Source organism: Arachis hypogaea, chromosome 2 (genome assembly GCF_003086295.3).
Source record: "Arachis hypogaea cultivar Tifrunner chromosome 2, arahy.Tifrunner.gnm2.J5K5, whole genome shotgun sequence".
NCBI lineage: Eukaryota > Viridiplantae > Streptophyta > Magnoliopsida > Fabales > Fabaceae > Arachis > Arachis hypogaea.
In genome coordinates, this window is record NC_092037.1 from 3926539 (window position 1) to 3943888 (window position 17350).

Genomic DNA, 17350 nt, shown 5'->3' on the forward strand with positions numbered 1-17350 from the left:
CGGTGAGTGCGTTGAGGGCCTCCTGGAGTCTGGAGTTGACAACTGGGCGGTGAGTGCGGTGAGTGCGGTGAGTGCGGTGACTGGGTGGTGTTCTGTTCCTTTCCTTGGAAGGCTGGAGGAACGAGGAAGTGGAGGGCTGGAGGCTGCGAACTTGCGAAGGAGAAAGAAAACTCAATTAGGGTTCCCTCAGCAGCACAAAACGGCGGCGTTTTGCTGCAATGTTAAAAAACCGGCCGGGTCCCGGTTCGGTTCGACCGACCGATAACCGACCGGTTCGTCGGTTCAAGCTCGGTTTTCAAATACTGCGGTTTTTACTATTGTCTGAACCGCTACAGCCACCGGTTCACGGTTCGACCGGTCCGACCGGCCGGTTCGAACCGATTTTCAGAACATTGCTTCAATGTAATTTCTTTGGAACTGATAATTTTTTGTGTTTTTGATTCCGGGAGAGATGCGACAAATTAAGATTGCAATTTGAGGAGGGTTTCAAACTTTTACCACAACCAAGGTAATAGCTAGTACCGTTTTTTAATTTCTTATGCTTGATAATTTTAATAAGTGAATCCGAACTGACTAAATTCGGATTTGATCGGTTTAAGTAATTGGGTACTCAATTAAAAATAAAATTTAAAAAAAATTATCTACTACTATAAATATATTAAAATTTAAATAATTATCTTAATTTAAAAGATTTTAGAATTATTTGTATATATATTATTAGATTTTTTTTAATTAATATTAAATTAATTAGGTAATCGAATTCTACAATTTCAGAATTAATACCCGAACTAATTAAGGTCGAATTTGATCAGATCTAACCCAATTGTATCTAATTATGAACCCAATGTAATCAAATCGGTTTTGGAGGGGTACGGTAATCGAGTTACTCGTACCCGTAAATACCCCCGACATTTTTTACGATTTTTATTGGATAATAATAGTTGAAACATTTAAGTGTAATGTTAAGAAACTTGACAAATGTAGCCATGAAATCATGGTGAAGATTCAACTGAAACAACTTTAGCAGCATCATTCACTTGTCTTAGTTCCGAGCTCTTCTTCTTCAAACACCATTGCTTCTCTGAGGCATTTTGCTGTCATTTCTACTAAATGAACACAACAATAAACGAGTAATGCACTTCCAATTTACACATAATAAGAAAAATAATATTGAAACTCACAATGTTATTATATCTCCTAATCATGTGTATTTTTGTGAATGTGGGTTAAAAAGTGTACATACAGAATATAAAATAAAAAATGTTAAAAAACTATTAGAATTTATTATTTTTTGTCATCAATTAGTCATTAATATTTAAAAGTATGGGATAAAGAATGTTGTTAGATTATTAGAATAAAAAAATTAAATTAAAAAAATTATATTAATGACTAAATAATGACAAAAAATAATAAATTCTAATTGTCACAAAACATTTCTCATACAAAACTATGCGTATCTTTTAGAGCAAAAATATGTATGTACGTATTTATTGATGACATAATAACTTGGCAACTTAATTATTATGGCAAAATATTTGATGACGATGGCAAGAGTGAAATGATGGAATCACAGATTTATAAATATCTAAACCTTCTTTTATGTTCTCTTAGTATTGCTAGTTTCTCAATTAATTGCTAAACATTTCTGTTGTTTGAAAACAACACTATGGAATTGTGGATATAATACCTTGAGGGAAAAAAGTGAAAAAGAGAATTTAATAAAAAAAAATACGATTTATCATACAATACAACTTCATAAAAGAAAGTTGTTAAAATATTAGTCCATTATACAAATTAAAACAAAATTTTTTGTTTTACTAATACTAGTATTTTAAGCGGGTGATACCAATGATCAACTGTGTGTATATATATAAATTTTCTTTTTTTTTTGAAATTCCTTTTTATATATACATAACAAAAAATAAAAAAATCATAAAGCTAAAACCCAACTCTCCTTAAACAAGGAGTAAACCACTTATATTTTAACTATTACACACTTATTACTGTTAGATACATTAAATTTTAAAAAAAAAAATACTATTGGACACGATCCACTGCTATGTTTATCGTGTGAAGAAGCAAATATGTAAATTTTGTAAAAGAAAATAAGATAGTTAGTAGCAAACATACTTGCATGACAAAAAATCTAAATGAAAAATATATTCCACACTAATATTGATATCAAAAATCACTGACAGTGAAATATGCAACCAATAATAAATGCAATTCTTTGAGCAGTCAGATTAGAGAACTTGCTAGATTCTGCAGATTACTTTTGTAATTGATGCTCTAATACAAAAAATAATTAAGGTTACATTTGTAAAACATAATCCATCTTCAGTGTTTTTTTTTTTTTCCGGTTATTTTACTACAAGAAAATTTGTCTTTTACCATGTTTTAAAGTGTACTGAAAAGCTGAAAAATGTGGCTATAACTGGTTACGCTTTTCAAATGGTCGCCTGTTCAACTGTGGACAATTTTCTATAGCCACGTTTTTTGGTATCAATTGCTACGCTTACTTTTTCGCCACGTTTTTGGTATAACTCATTTTTTAATTCTTTCTTGCAAGTGGTGTTGTTTCCGTGTCACCAATTGACACTACTAGTCTTTGTAGAAACTATATAAAACTAAGAGCATTTTGGCACCAGATTTTTGTATGTATATCATGGCCGGTAACATATTATATTATTATGAAGTTATTAATAACAAGAATGCATGGTAATTGTCTTACTTAATAATTTAATGCCTTAGTCTTAGTTTAATAGTTTGTTTGGAACTTTTATTGTGTCTTTTTAAGTCTCTAAGATGTAACAAAACTGCAAGTTGAAGAAGGCTTCAACTGTGGCATGAATATGCAAGTCATATCCAAGTTAAATTAGGGGATTGGTCAGATGAATCAACTTTAGTTTATTAAACCATAAAAACAAGATCGTGACATTTGATATTTCACATTGCAAAGGTCAATTTATAATATAGTGTATATGTTTGTGCCGGTTCTACACTAATTGCCCCTTTGAATTTAGTTTAAGACTTTGAAATATGGCTAACTGAAGCCTTTCACTTTGTAAAGAATATAAATATTTTCACATATAAACCAACCTTCAACATTTTCTTTGGCCTTGCACATTTTAATCACATTTATTTATCTAATAACAAGATGGTCCATAATTTGTTTGTCAAGTGAAGCAAATTCGGTCTTCTACAATTTTTAAAATGAGCATCTGGATACTCTTGATGCTAATATTAGTGAGGAGCAGCTCAAGTTGATGTTATTATTATTTTTTGGAACCTAACATTTACTCGGGTTGGTAATAGTGAAAACAAACATACGCTTGTCAAGAAAAAGATATTTAACAAGTTCAATGTAATATTAGAATATCATGAGTACATGCAATTGGAATTATGTTCTCTGTTTAGATCTTTTTTGCTTTTTATGTCATTTCTTATTAAATGTAATTCGATGCATTCTCAATATAAAATAGTTTTACACGTGCATTCAATTACGTAATGTCACGATGGTAAACATAACTTTTTTTTACTGCATAAATAATTACCCATATCAAACATAAAATGAGCACTCATGCTAGGAAGCAGGATTCATCCCATAAGCAATGTTCCATCAATGTTTTTGTAGAATGATGTATGTATCAATTTGAAAAAAAAAAGCCCAGCCCAAAGTAGACTAACAAAAAATTTGACTTCAGAATTTCATCTTCAGGCCCTCTTGAAAATCTGTTTTGAGTTGGAATCCACAAGAAATGCCATGAGATAGAGAGATATGAAATATGAATACCCATTGATCATCAAGCTTAATCCTCGCAGAGAGTTTAGTTGAAAGCTAGATGTTACAATCCAGTAATATAATTAGCATTTATGTTACCAAAATTTCAAAAGGAATATCCAAATTAAGCTTGCAAGCATCATCTTATACTAGGCGCATGAGAGGAGTATCATTCAAGCCTTTTGTGTGACCAATGGAATTATTGTCTTTGTGGAAATTTTGTTGCAAAGTTTAAACTTTTTTCTTAGAAGCTGTTCCTAATAAACGTTAATTTTATATAAAATTATGATATGATGAACATTTTAATGTGTGATGTTGTTGAGCAGTAAAACATTTGTAGCAAAAATTCATAATGATTTCTTGTACTTGTGATCAAGCGTGCACTCATTCGATGCATTTAATAATAATGGCTTCTTAATGAATTGACTGATAATATTGAATCTCCACTTAAACAAGAATAGATTTGATTATCAGCTCATTCACTTGATCAGGCTGATACACTAATAATGGAAATATAGAGAGAGACTCAAAAAAAGTGTTTGCTTGGGCCTCACACATAGGGAAATGACCAGAACCTGCTCTGATAAATACACAATTATGAATAAAGTTAGGGTGGTATAGTGATTAGCTCACTTGTCCACTTAAACAAGTGTCGAGAGTTCAATACTGCCTTGTGCATGCAGCAACCCATTAACTAGCGGCAAACCCTTAAATTGAGCTCCGATCCACGACTGGCCTGCTGGGTTGAGGGATACGTGACTCTGTGAGAAACAAAAAAAAAAAAAAATACACAATGATGTTTTCAACATTGTTGCCATCCTTTTTAGCTTTGAAAACAGAACTGAAAGGGATAAACTCAGCTTGATTTAGAAAAGTACTTACATGCTCACCAAGTTGCAACTGCCACAGAAGCTGTCCTAATGCACATTCTAATGGTTGAATCCATAATGAAATCAGATCCTTATCTTGACCATAGTAGTTATCTATCTCTTCAGGCCCCTAGAAAGTCTATTTGAGTTGGTACTAGATTCATATGGAGCAATTTCAAATATCAATAACTATAGAGTCATCAAGTTTATAGTTACCTTTACAGAGAGTTCAGCAGCAACTCTTCTTGCAGCGTTCTCCGAGCAAAGGACATTCTTGAATTTGAAGTAGTGATAGAGAGGAAGACAGCTTTTCTCCTGCCATATTCTCTTGAAATCCTGAAGCTACCTGCAGAAGATGGTAAAAACAGAAAATTTGATTCCTGTATTTCAATTTTTAGTTCATGGTAATTCGTATGTTCCTCTTCAAATTCGATTTATTGAAAAATATGGAAGATAAGTATCACACATAGCAGTGACTTTTAGCTACAAGTCTATCTACAACTACTTTTAGCAGTGACTTTTAATTGCGGTAACATGGGAAACATGAAGATCTGAGAATTACCTGCTCAGAAATATCTACTAAGAAAAATATGTCCTCTTTGACGTTATTAGTGGGGGTGTGGGAAAATTTAGGCCAAATTTGTTCATGCTTCTGCTTGCAACTTTGTTGAGGCAACTGAGGTAGCATGCAGCAATTGTTGCAATACTTCAGAGATACACGTGTCATGTTTCAGTAGGAAGTAGGAACAATGTCCAACCCAATTTGAAAATATTGTACCCTTGTATCCCTTGATTTTCAACTCCTTCAGACAGACCATTGTGCCGTTGCAAACTGTATATCTCTTTCTGTTTGTGTATGGAACCATATCATCAACTGAACACCATTCTTTGCGCTCTTTGCTTCTTTCAGATCAACAATATCCTCCTACTTCTTGGATTCCATTGTCTTTGCGCTTGCCCACGACAAAGGATCTTAAAATCCCAGTGTTTTAATTTGCTCATTTTTCCGGGCATTTCTTTCAAACTTTTCCTAATAATATAATTACTTAAATAGATACAATCAATTAATTCTTACCTGAATTTTGTAATACATCAACATATGTCATTTTCAGCCAATAAATTATAACTCAAATAGCATAATCTCCCCATACTCAATTAAGAGGTTGTGGGTTCGAGTCTCCCTGTCTTTGATAAAAAAAAAAACGTCATTTTCAGGTTCACCATCACTAATTAAGGTTATATTTTGTGAGGATACTAACGCTATAGAAACATTATCCAATCAATTGAACTGAACCTATAATATGTGCATAGCCTCAATTTTTCACATATATAAAACTTTCAAAAGCATGGTAGTAGATAAAACAAACATTGCATTAACCAGGTTCCTTAGAAACATGCACATAAAAAAATGATATAACACATTAGTTCCAAACCTTCAATTTGCTTTGAATAGGGATCTAAAATCTCAATAATCTTTCACTGCAAATTCCACTAGGAGGAAAAACGCTTTCTTGACTCGTGCAAAGAGCAAGGTAGCTATGTAGTTGCATTGTTTTTTCCACAACTTATTGACATAGAAGATGAATAAGCAGCTGTGAAAGCTACAGAATGTTCACAAGGAAAAAAAACAAGGGAATAAATTTATGGACACTAAATCTAAGAGTTTCTAAAAAGAAAGAAAAATAACAACTATGATCTATCATCTCTGCATCCCCTTGCCTACAAAAACGAAAACCAAACGGTTAAATGGATATCATACTGATATCAAACTTCAGTCTGATATTCGGAACTCGACTCCTAGAATGTCCTTCACCACCTCGTAAGTTACAAATGCGATTGCTATGGACGGCACCACCTGCAAAACAGCAAGTTGAAGAATGTTACAATGCAACAAAAGTAAGGCCACTAAAAGGATTGTACCTCGAGTATATTAGATGAGACTGACCTTTACAGAATTCGGCACCAGACCCTTGTATAATGCACCAAATCCCTCGTACCGAACAGTTTTCCTAAATGCATCTATCATTCCAGTGTATTCGAGCGGGACCTTGCCTCTTCCATCCCCAGCTACAACAGAAGCAGCATGGTTCCAGCCCACCATCTGCATTCTTCGACGAATGACGTCGAGAGGATAAGCAACAGTTTGTCCAAAAGTTCCAGCAACAGCACCACAAGCCAGACGTGTTGTCACACTCAACTCAGAATCTTGAGCTAGACCAAACGGTTTGGATTTGATTAACCAATCTTTTAAAGACTCGTAGACAGCAAAGTTGAGACCCACATAAGGAATCTGGAAAAATAAGAGCAAGAATATCAAGTCAACTACATGTGAGAAACGTGTTCGAGAAATTGTGGCATAGTAGTCTAACATCCACAAATAAGCAAGGCCAAAAAAATATCAGCAAATACTTTTAGAAGTTTACATAAAGAGCTTTTAAAATAAATTGAGAAAAGGCTCACCCCACTAATATAATTTATCAAGAGCTTAGTTAAGGATCTTAAATTAATTTAAATTTAAAAGAAAAGCTAACAGATCCAAGCATGAAATTGTCAAAAACAAAGAGGTCGAGGTAGAAACATCTATGTAACATAAGTTTATTAATTCATAATGATATCATCTTTGAAAAAAGAACATGGGATGAAGTTCTCTTCCATGTATATGATCATGGTCACACTCATCAACTATAAAAAGAGAATACATATTCTTAAATTACTCACAACTCCAATTACTGAAGGTAGCCAACCCTTGTATAAAGCACGTGGACCTTCTTCCCTAAGTACGGTAGACAGAGCATGGAACATTCCTCTATACTGATAAGGGGATTTCTCAGTCTGCAAGCAGAATACCAACAACATGATGTCAAATAAACCGCAAAGGGCAAGGGTAAACTTAACACAATTCGACTCTCCAATTAATCATACAGCAATTATAGGAGGTATTACCTTCATGGATTTTCGACTAACAATTTAGCTCAAAAGTAAAACGTGTTTGGTAAAAAATAAAAAAGAATGGAAAAAGTTTACCTGTACAGTTATCCTGCCTCGAACCATATCCATTGGATAAGTTGCAGACATGGCAATTATTCCAGCACATGCTCCAGCTCCAAGTCGTAAAACAGGAGTCAGCTGAGCATCCTCTGCAGAAAGTATAATGAAAATTGCTGAGTGACTATATGGCTTTTAAAACCACCAAATTTTTAAACAATTGCCAAAGATGAATAGATGATGAAGCTCATTTCCGCTAGTGCTGTCATAAGTACAAGATTATTTTTCAAAATGATGTTCACTCAATTGCTGAATGCAGTATAAAAGGAAACTATTGCTACTGAATGGAATAAATGAGGATCTTGAAAAGGAAGAGGGTTACTGAAGAATGTATTACAGAAAAGAAAAACTACTTTTGCATCAAAAGAGCCATTAAAACACTTGTGCTAAAATTATTCACTTCCCGTACAGAATTGAGTAATTAAACAAGCCATTAGTCTCAGCTGGCGTAAAATAAGACCAGATTTTAAAAAGAGATTCATAATCTAAACCATTTCACAAACTTTCTACTACAAAAAATAAGACTAAAAAATTTTAAGCTAACAAGTTATTCATAAGAAAAAATGGTAAAAAATGAATGTACCATTTCCAGTTTGCTGCCTATACATATAGAGTATACCCCTGTCAAAACAGGAAGAAACAATCAGAAAACAGAGTTAAAATATTTGAAGTGAATGCACTTAAATAATTCAACAATGTTAGCCGCTGCTGGCAGCAGTGAACCTATTTAAATGAACCCGTGCCCTTGAGGTCACACGAAGACAATTCAACCATTACCACAAGGCGCCCTTTCTACTATCATTTAAAGTTGATTCGCAAAATGCTCCACTTTGAATAGTATGCCAACAAAAATAATGCCGAATAAAAGAACAATCAGCCAACCATTCCTTTGCTTCTAAAATAAAACTTACTTAGAAGCTTGCTCATAACTGAAGAACTTCACTGCAGAGTTAGGGACAATCCGAGCACAATTAGTACCATTCCCTTTGAACAGTCCACGAAAACCTTCAGTTCTCCATATATATTTCAGGCCTTGGACTGTTCCATTGTATTTAATGTTATGAGGATTCTGGACCTGCATATCAGCAAGGCCCAGCAAAATCAAACGAATTAGAATACACCCCGGCCAGATTAGTTGGTATCCAATGAACTTCGGATACTGCTGTAGCAAAATGGTTAAACTAACCTGTAGCAAAATCTTCAACCGTTCTAGTGGGGCAACTGCTGTTCGTGATCTGCATTGATAATCGAAAGAAGCTTCAATTTATATAAAAGTTATTAAAACTATTATCAAATAGGATCCAGGAACCAACACGAAGTTGGTTGAGTGGTTAAGCAAATTCATTCCCTTTCTAGTGATCACGTATGAGATCTAAAGATGCAACAACAACAAAAACACCATGTAGGAAGAGGCAACTAAGGTTCCCTAAACTAAAATTCTTAGTAATAAGATCCGAATATCAACTGAAAATTAAGGAATTATTAGCAAGACATATAGTTCCCATGAGAATCTCCAAAAACAATGAATATTTTATTGCAAATTCACAAAATTTGTAGTAGTTCTTCAATCATGATCCAATCCAAACCTAATAAAAGGGACAGTGATATATAACCAAGAGCACAGTCAGTACTACTTCCCAAATGAACAGCATCGGTCATATCAATTCAACACATCATATTACTCACAAGATCCCGTTAAATACAATTTAAAAAAAAACAATAATTTCCCCTAATTATCGGTCTATGAAATTTTAAAAATAAATAATTTGGTATCACAGAAGCCAGATGCTTCATTGTTCCCAGACAAATGAAACAATGAAACATCAAAATCGTTCCTTTGAGAAACCTAAAAACAACAAAGCATCAAAATTCAAACAAAAAAACAACAATACTTCCAAAATCCAATCAAACTATTATCATTAATTAATTATATTCAATCAATTTTAGCATAAAAAAATAAATAAAGAGGTGAGAAACGGAACTGACACTCCTCCGGCGACTCCACCGGCGATAAGGGACTTGCAGATGGTGGTGAAGGCGTAGGAAGGAGCGGCGGCGGCGGTGACGACGCCTTCACGACTAGCGAGCTTAGCTTCCTCAGCCAGAGTAACGATCTTTGTGACTGCAGATTCACCGCTCTTCACATCTTCCGAAGCCATACACAGAAGGGATCGATTCTCTCTCTCTCTCTCTGTGTCTCTCTGAGTCTCCGATGGTTGTGATGGATCGGCGGCGTCGAAGGTTGGTAGCCGAACGATAAAGTCAGAGAAAGAAAGAGTGAGCTCACAACAATTCCTACTCTTACACTCTTCACTGCCACGTCATCATCCTCTTTTTTTTTAATTTTAATTTTATTATTTCTTTGATTAATTATTTTGTTGAAAGAAAGTGGAGTCTTAACAAATATACATACATAAATAATATTTAATTTAATAGTTAATTTTTTATTTATAAAATATTTATTCTATATACTTAAAAATTTTACTAGTAATTATATAATCTAATGATTGATTATTGTTAAAGAATAATAAGTCTATTATACTTTAATGGGTAAAGTATGATTTTGTTTTCGAAATTTATTATAATTTTTATTCTTCAAAAATTTATATATTAAATAGATTGATTTTATGTTATTTTAAAAAATAATTAACTCATCATCTTATAGTGATATTTTTAAAAACTTAATTATTTCATTGGATTAACCGATTAGGCTGTCTATAAAGAAAGAAAATAGAAAGAGATAATACTCAATTTGGTCCCTGAACTTACATGCGAGTCTCAATTTAGTCCCTGAGGTTTCAATTGCCTCTATTTAGTCTCCGAAGTTTATAAACGTGCCTCATATTAGTCCCTGAGACCATTTTTAGTATAAAAACGTTAATAGAGCGCTGTTATAGGCTATCACATGTCACGTTAAAACTTGTAAAATGATGTAATTTTGGTTTTGATATTTAAATAGCTCAAAAACGACTTCGTATTACTTATTTTGTTAGGTAAAATTTTAATAAACACCATTTAGGATGTTATTTTTGGGTTATTTGAGTACCAAAACCAAAACGACATTATTTTACAAAGTTTAGTGTGGTATCCGGCTGTCACGACAGTGTTCCATTAACGTTTGTACGTTGAAAATTGTTTCAAGGACTAACATGAGTTATGTTCACAAAGTTTAGGGACCAAATAGAGGCAATTGAAACTTTAAGGACTAAATTAAGACTTGCGTGTAAATTCAGGGACCAAATTGAGTATTATCTCAAATAGAAAATAATTGGCCTCTCGCTAGATTTGCTCTCCTTATTGTCCAAAGCTCGCGGTCAAGCAATGCGGATTAAAGGAACTTTTTTTTTTTATGATCTCAAAACTTTAGTGTAATCCAATATTTTTGGCGAATTAAGAGACCAATCCAGCATACTACAACCCATTTGGTATCTCTACTTGTAACCCATTTGCTATCTCTACTTGTAATTGGTAAGAATAATTTCTTTGTTGCCAAACGGCTTAGCACTTTGGGAAGGAAGGTTATCATCTATGAATTTCGGATATTTTGCTAAGTTATTGGTCGATGTGTCAAAACACATTTTAAATATGATATTTATTAATATTCATTTAATATGTATGTTTATTGTGTCTAATCGTATTTTAATAAAAAATAAAAAAAATCAGATATGTGTAGACACATCTACATATCATCACGTGTTAGTATGTCTAATTTTATTTTTAACGTATTTTCTTAAAATAAATTTATATACAGTATATATTATTATTTATTAAAATAAAAAATATTTTAAATGCTTGATATAATTAAAATAAGATATTGAAATAATTAAAAAATTAACTTATATTTTAATATCAATAAAATATTAAAATATCATTATGATTTATCTAAAAAATACTTTTATTTTATATGTATATGTTACAGCCCGGCCCAAAATGGGTCACGGGCCGAACCGACCCGGTAACCACCTGACCCGAATGGTCGGGTAGAAAGCATCCAGCTGTCAACCCGGACACGCGTCCTGGACAGCTGTGGTAGGAAGCTTCCATCATAATGGGCTCTACCCTTGGGGGCCCACGCCTGACACGGTATAAATGGGGAGGGTCCTACCCCTCCCCCAAGGTATGTCACAGATACCACCTACCTACTTTTCGCCTACGCACTGACTGACTAGAGCGTCGGAGTGTCTTTGCAGGTGACACCCTCCATCTCTCCACAACGAGACCTTGACTGCTCGGTTGGACCACCTCCAGCATCGTCACAGAACTAGGCACACCCCACCAACTCCAACCACTACACGAACCATCTGGTACACGACTAACCGTACATTGGCGCCATCTGTGGGAAATGACCGAAGCTAAATGGAAATCGTGCCAGGTCCAGGGGACCACGGGCGCGCAGCAGCCCCCGAGGGGGCGGCCTCCGTCGCCTTGCCTCGTGAGAGATTAAGATCCCCTCCCCGACAAACCGGGTTACAGTCGAGAGCTCAAGAGAGGCGCCCCTTCGGGGGGACGGGCAGTGACAGTGCCCGAATAATGCAAGAGCTGCGCCACAGGGTGCAGAACCTGGAGCGCCAACTAGCAGATCAGGAGCATCGTCAGCAGACCTCCGACCCTGACTACTCTCAGTCCCCCAAGAGTCGGGGAAGAACCTCCAGCCGAAGCAGTCGCTCCCGGCACACCTCTATACCGAGATCAGAATCGGAAAGTAGTCGGGAGGAGCGGGAACGCCCCAGGAGGCGAAACGACACAATCATCTACGCCCGGGGCAAACGGGCGTGCGTCATGCGACAGGATCGCGAAAACGGAGCAGGAAGGCCCGAGAGAACACGACAACCCGTCATCAGAGGCGCCACCCCATTCCACCGTTCCATCCTCGAGGTCTGGTTGCCAAGACACTTCGACAAACCAACGGACATGAGGTATGACGGGACACAGGACCCGCAAGAGCACCTAACGGCCTTCGAGGCCCGAATGAACCTCGAAGGAGTGGGAGACGAGGTAAGGTGCCGCGCTTTCCCGGTCACCTTGGCAGGCCCGGCGATACGGTGGTTCAATAGCCTCCCGCAGGGTTCTGTAGCCGGCTTCTCGGACATCAGGCGCGCCTTCTTGGCGCAATTCACTACTAAAATCGCAAAGGCAAAGCACCAAATCAATCTCCTCGGCGTGACCCAACGCACCGGAGAGACGACCAGGAAGTATCTAGATCGGTTCAACGACGAATACCTGGAAATCAAAGGACTAACCGACTCTGTGGCCAGCCTTTGTCTGACGAATGGCCTTCTTAATGAGGATTTCCGAAAACATCTCACCACCAAATCGGTTTGGACGATGCATGAGATCCAGACCGTAGCCAAAGAATACATAAATGATGAAGAAGTCAGCCGAGTCGTGGCTGCCAACAAACGGCAGCCCTCCTACAATCAACCCAGGCAACATGGTAACGGAGAAAGGCAGAAGGAGAAGGCCAGAGACGGGGGTCCGAGCAAGGCACCCAAACTGTTTCCCCAGGTAGGAAAATTCACCAACTACACCCCGCTCACTCTCCCTATCGTGGAAGTGTACCAGCAAATCGCCGAAAAGGGAATATTGACGAAACCCCGACCTCTGAAAGACCGTACAGGGGGGAACAAGAACCTCTACTGTGATTACCATAAAGACTATAGGCACCAAACACAGGACTGCTTTGACCTGAAAGATACGCTAGAACAAGCCATCAGGGACGGTAAACTGGTCGAATTCTCCCACCTTATCAGGGAACCAAGGAGACGACATCGCGACCACGATGAAGATGGTAAGACCCGATCGACGAAACGGCGGCAAGAACCAGAAAACAACGATCACGGCCTCACCATAATAAACATGGTGACTGCCAAAAACACAACGCCAAAGTCGAGGTCTGCACACAAGAAAGACGCCAAAGTCCTGGCAATTTCCTCCTCGCCGGCGCAAAGCTCCAAGAGGTCTCCAACTATACCCTTTGGGCCAGAGGATCATTGTTTCAACGAGGTCCCTGAGAACCCACCCATGGTTATTACGGCTAGGGTGGGAACCGGCCTCGTCAAGCGAATCCTTATGGACACGGGGGCAGACTCGAACATTATGTTTCGCAACGTGTTCGATGCGATGGGCTTACGGGACGCCGACCTCATGACTCACCAGCACGGTGTCATAGGCTTGGGTGACCACTTCATCAAGCCGGACGGGATAATATCCCTCCCGACTTCCGTGGGACAAGGACAAGGACGGAGATCATTAATGGCCGAATTCGTGGTTCTACGGGACTCCACTGCCTACAACATCATCATGGGGAGGAAAACGATTAATGATGTTGAAGCGGTAATCAACACGAAGTTGTTGGTTATGAAGTTCGTTGTAGATGACGGATCTGTAGGATCCATAAGAGGAGATCTGGAAACGGCAGTCGCTTGCGACAACGCCAGCCTCTCCTTGAGAAAGAAATCTAAAGAAGCATCCGGAGTGTTCCTTGCTGACTTAGATGTCAGAGTTGACGACAAGCCCGGACCAGAACCAGAGGGAGACCTGGAAAAGTTCAGGGTCGGTGACACGGAGGAAAAGTTCAAGTTTATTAATAGAACCTCCCACATGAACTGAAAGAACCTCTACTAGAAATGACACCAGCCGATATGCCGGGAATAGACCCCCAGGTCATGTCCCATCACCTGGCCGTCAAGCCGGACACCCGTCCAATGGCCCAAAGGAGAAGGAAGATGTCGCAAGAGAGAGCTGAGGAGGTGGCCAGGCAAACGGCCAGCCTCCTAGAAGCAGGTTTTATACGAGAACTAGACAACTCGACTTGGCTGTTAAATGTAGTTCTGGTAAAAAAGCACAATGGAAATGGAGAATGTGCGTAGACTATTCTGACCTCAACAAGGCGTGCCCCAAGGACTGTTTTTCGCTTCCCAACATAGATGCACTCGTTGACGCGGCGGCAGGGTACCGGTATCTGAGCTTCATGGATGTCTATTCTGGCTACAACCAAATACCGATGCACCGACCCAACGAAGACAAAACAGCATTTATAACACCTGGGAGAACCTATTGCTACAAGGTTATGCCATTCGGCCTGAAAAATGCAGGGGCAACATATCAAAGGCTGATGAACAAAATATTTGGCAACCTCATAGGCAAGACAGTGGAAGTCTACGTAGATGACATCCTCGCAAAGACTACACAGCCTGACGACCCCTTGAGCGACCTGGGAAGTGTATTCGCATCTCTCCGACAACATGGCATGAGGCTCAACCCTCTCAAATGTGCTTTTGCCATGGAAGCTGGAAAGTTCCTAGGATTCATGATAACCCAAAGGGGAGTAGAAGCCAATCCCGAGAAATGCCAAGCAATACTCCAAATGAAAAGCCCGGGCTGTGTCAAGGACGTCCAGAGGCTGGCAGACCGCCTTACCTCGTTATCCCGCTTCCTCGGGGCTTCGGCAGCAAAGGCCCTACCCTTATTTAATTTGATGAGAAAAGGAATAGCATTTGAATGGACCCCTGCATGCGAGGAAGCGTTTAGACACTTCAAGGAAATCCTAGCAACACCCCTTGTGCTCGGGAAGCCCAAAACCGGAGAGCCACTATACCTATACCTAGCCATAACGGGGGAAGCCCTCACAACAGTTCTAGTACGAGAAGAGGGAAAGGCTCAACAACCAGTCTACTTCGTAAGCAGAGCCCTACAAGGGGCGGAACCGAGATACAGCAAACTGGAGAAACTAGCTCTGGCGCTCCTGATCTCTTCTTGGAGATTAAAACAATACTTTCAAGGCCACCAAATTGTCGTTAGAACGGACCAAGAGGTCCGACAAGTGCTTCAAAAACCTGATTTAGCGGGAAGGATGATGACTTGGTCCATTGAGCTCTCCCAATACGACATACGGTACGAACCCCGGCATGCGATCAAGGCGCAAGCAATGGCAGACTTCCTGGTAGAAGTAATCGGGGATCCAACCGAAGAGACGGGCACGCGGTGGAGGCTCCACGTTGACGAAGCCTCCAACCAAACATCCGGGGGTGCTGGAATCATCTTAGAAAGCCCAGCTGGGGTCGTATACGAGCAGTCGATCAAGTTCGAGTTCCCCGTTTCGAACAACCATGCAGAATATAAAGCCCTCCTATGAGGCTTAGCCCTGGCAAAAGAAGTCGGAGCAACGAGGTTGGAAATATGCAGCGATTCACAAGTCGTCACCTCGCAAGTAAACGGGAGCTAACAAGCCAGGGACTCGCTGCTACAAAATTACATTGAAAAGGTCAGAGAATTGAGCAAGCCATTCGAGGAGGTCACGATCCAACACGTTCCAAGGGAAAGGAACACATGGGGCAGACCTCCTATCCAAGTTGGTCAGCACGAAACCGGGAGAAAGCAACCGATCACTCATTCAAGGCATGTTGAAGGAGCCAACGGTTACCCTGTGCCTGTCAAGGCTGAGCCCCTCATGGATGGACCCCATCACTAGCTTCCTGGAAAGCGGAAAACCCCCCGACGACGAAAAGGATGCTAAAAAGTTGAGAAGGGAGGCGGCCAAATACGCGATCATTCAGGGACAACTGTTCAAAAAGGGGCTTAGCCAACCTCTGTTGAAGTGCCAACATCCCGACCAAACGGACTACGTACTCAGAGAAGTCCACGAAGGATGTTGCGGCCACCATATAGGAGGCAAAGCCTTAGCTAGAAAACTAATCCGAGCAGGATATACTGGCCATCAATGATGGCAGATTCTAAAGAATTTGTAAGAAAATGCGTCAAGTGTCAAGAAAACGCCAACTTCCACAAAGCGCCAGCTTCCGAACTAAGCCTGTTAACGTCCTCCTTACCTTTCTCGCAATGGGGAATCGACCTCTTAGGACCCTTCCCGATTGGTCCAGGGCAAGTTAAGTATCTCATAGTCACAATCGACTACTACACCAAATGGATAGAGGCCGAGCCACTGGCCAACATATCCTCATCCAATTGCAGGAAGTTAATGTGGAGACAGGTAATAACCTGGTTCGACATCCCAGAAGCTGTCATCTCGGACAACGGGACGCAGTTTACTGACAAGAAGTTCACAGAGTTCCTCGCCGACCTGGGCATAAAACAAAAATTCTCTTCGATGGAGCATCCCCAGACAAACAGCCAGGTCGAGTCGGCAAACAAGGTCATCCTGCTAGGACTCAAGAAGCGGCTTGATAATAAAAAAGGTGCTTGGGCTGACGAACTCGTCTCAGTCCTCTGGTCCTACTGAACAACCGAGCAGTCCTCCACGGGGGAAACCCCCTTCCACCTAACGTACGGGCTAGACGCGGTAATACCTGTGGAAATCGACGAACCGAGCCCACGACTGCTCCTAAAGGGAGTTGAGGAAGCCGTCGAAAAGGACTTAGTGGATGAGGCCAGAGAAATGGCCCACTTATCAGAAACAGCACTGAAGCAAAGAATGGCCCTGCGCTACAACACCAAAGTGCTCAAAAGAAAATTTGAACAAAATGACCTCGTCCTAAGGCACAACGAAATTGGTCTACCGACCCCAGGAGAAGGCAAACTGGCGGCGAACTGGGAAGGTCCCTACAGAGTCAAAGAGGCGATTGGTAAAGGCGCCTACAAGTTGGAAAAGCTCGACGATACAGAGATACCGAGAACATGGAACGCGAGCAACTTGAGG

General features: G+C 39.4%; 1 protein-coding gene across 2 annotated transcripts; it reads right to left on the reverse strand.

Moving 5' to 3' along the window:
* Positions 1 to 6071: 6071 nt before the first annotated feature.
* Positions 6072 to 10075, reverse strand: LOC112733712 (mitochondrial adenine nucleotide transporter ADNT1). 2 transcript variants are annotated; one of them, XM_025782758.2, is made up of 8 exons: positions 9682 to 10075; positions 8882 to 8930; positions 8607 to 8770; positions 8279 to 8316; positions 7675 to 7787; positions 7369 to 7482; positions 6596 to 6940; positions 6072 to 6505 (listed from the first exon to the last, which is right to left on the reverse strand). In XM_025782758.2, exons 1-8 carry the CDS (start codon positions 9852 to 9854, stop codon positions 6422 to 6424), a joined length of 1080 nt encoding a protein of 359 aa, XP_025638543.1. In that variant the 5' UTR covers positions 9855 to 10075; the 3' UTR covers positions 6072 to 6421. The 2 variants fall into 2 exon arrangements, with proteins under 2 accessions (XP_025638543.1, XP_072069581.1); XM_072213480.1 differs by having other exon boundaries at positions 9678 to 10009.
* Positions 10076 to 17350: the final 7275 nt, after the last annotated feature.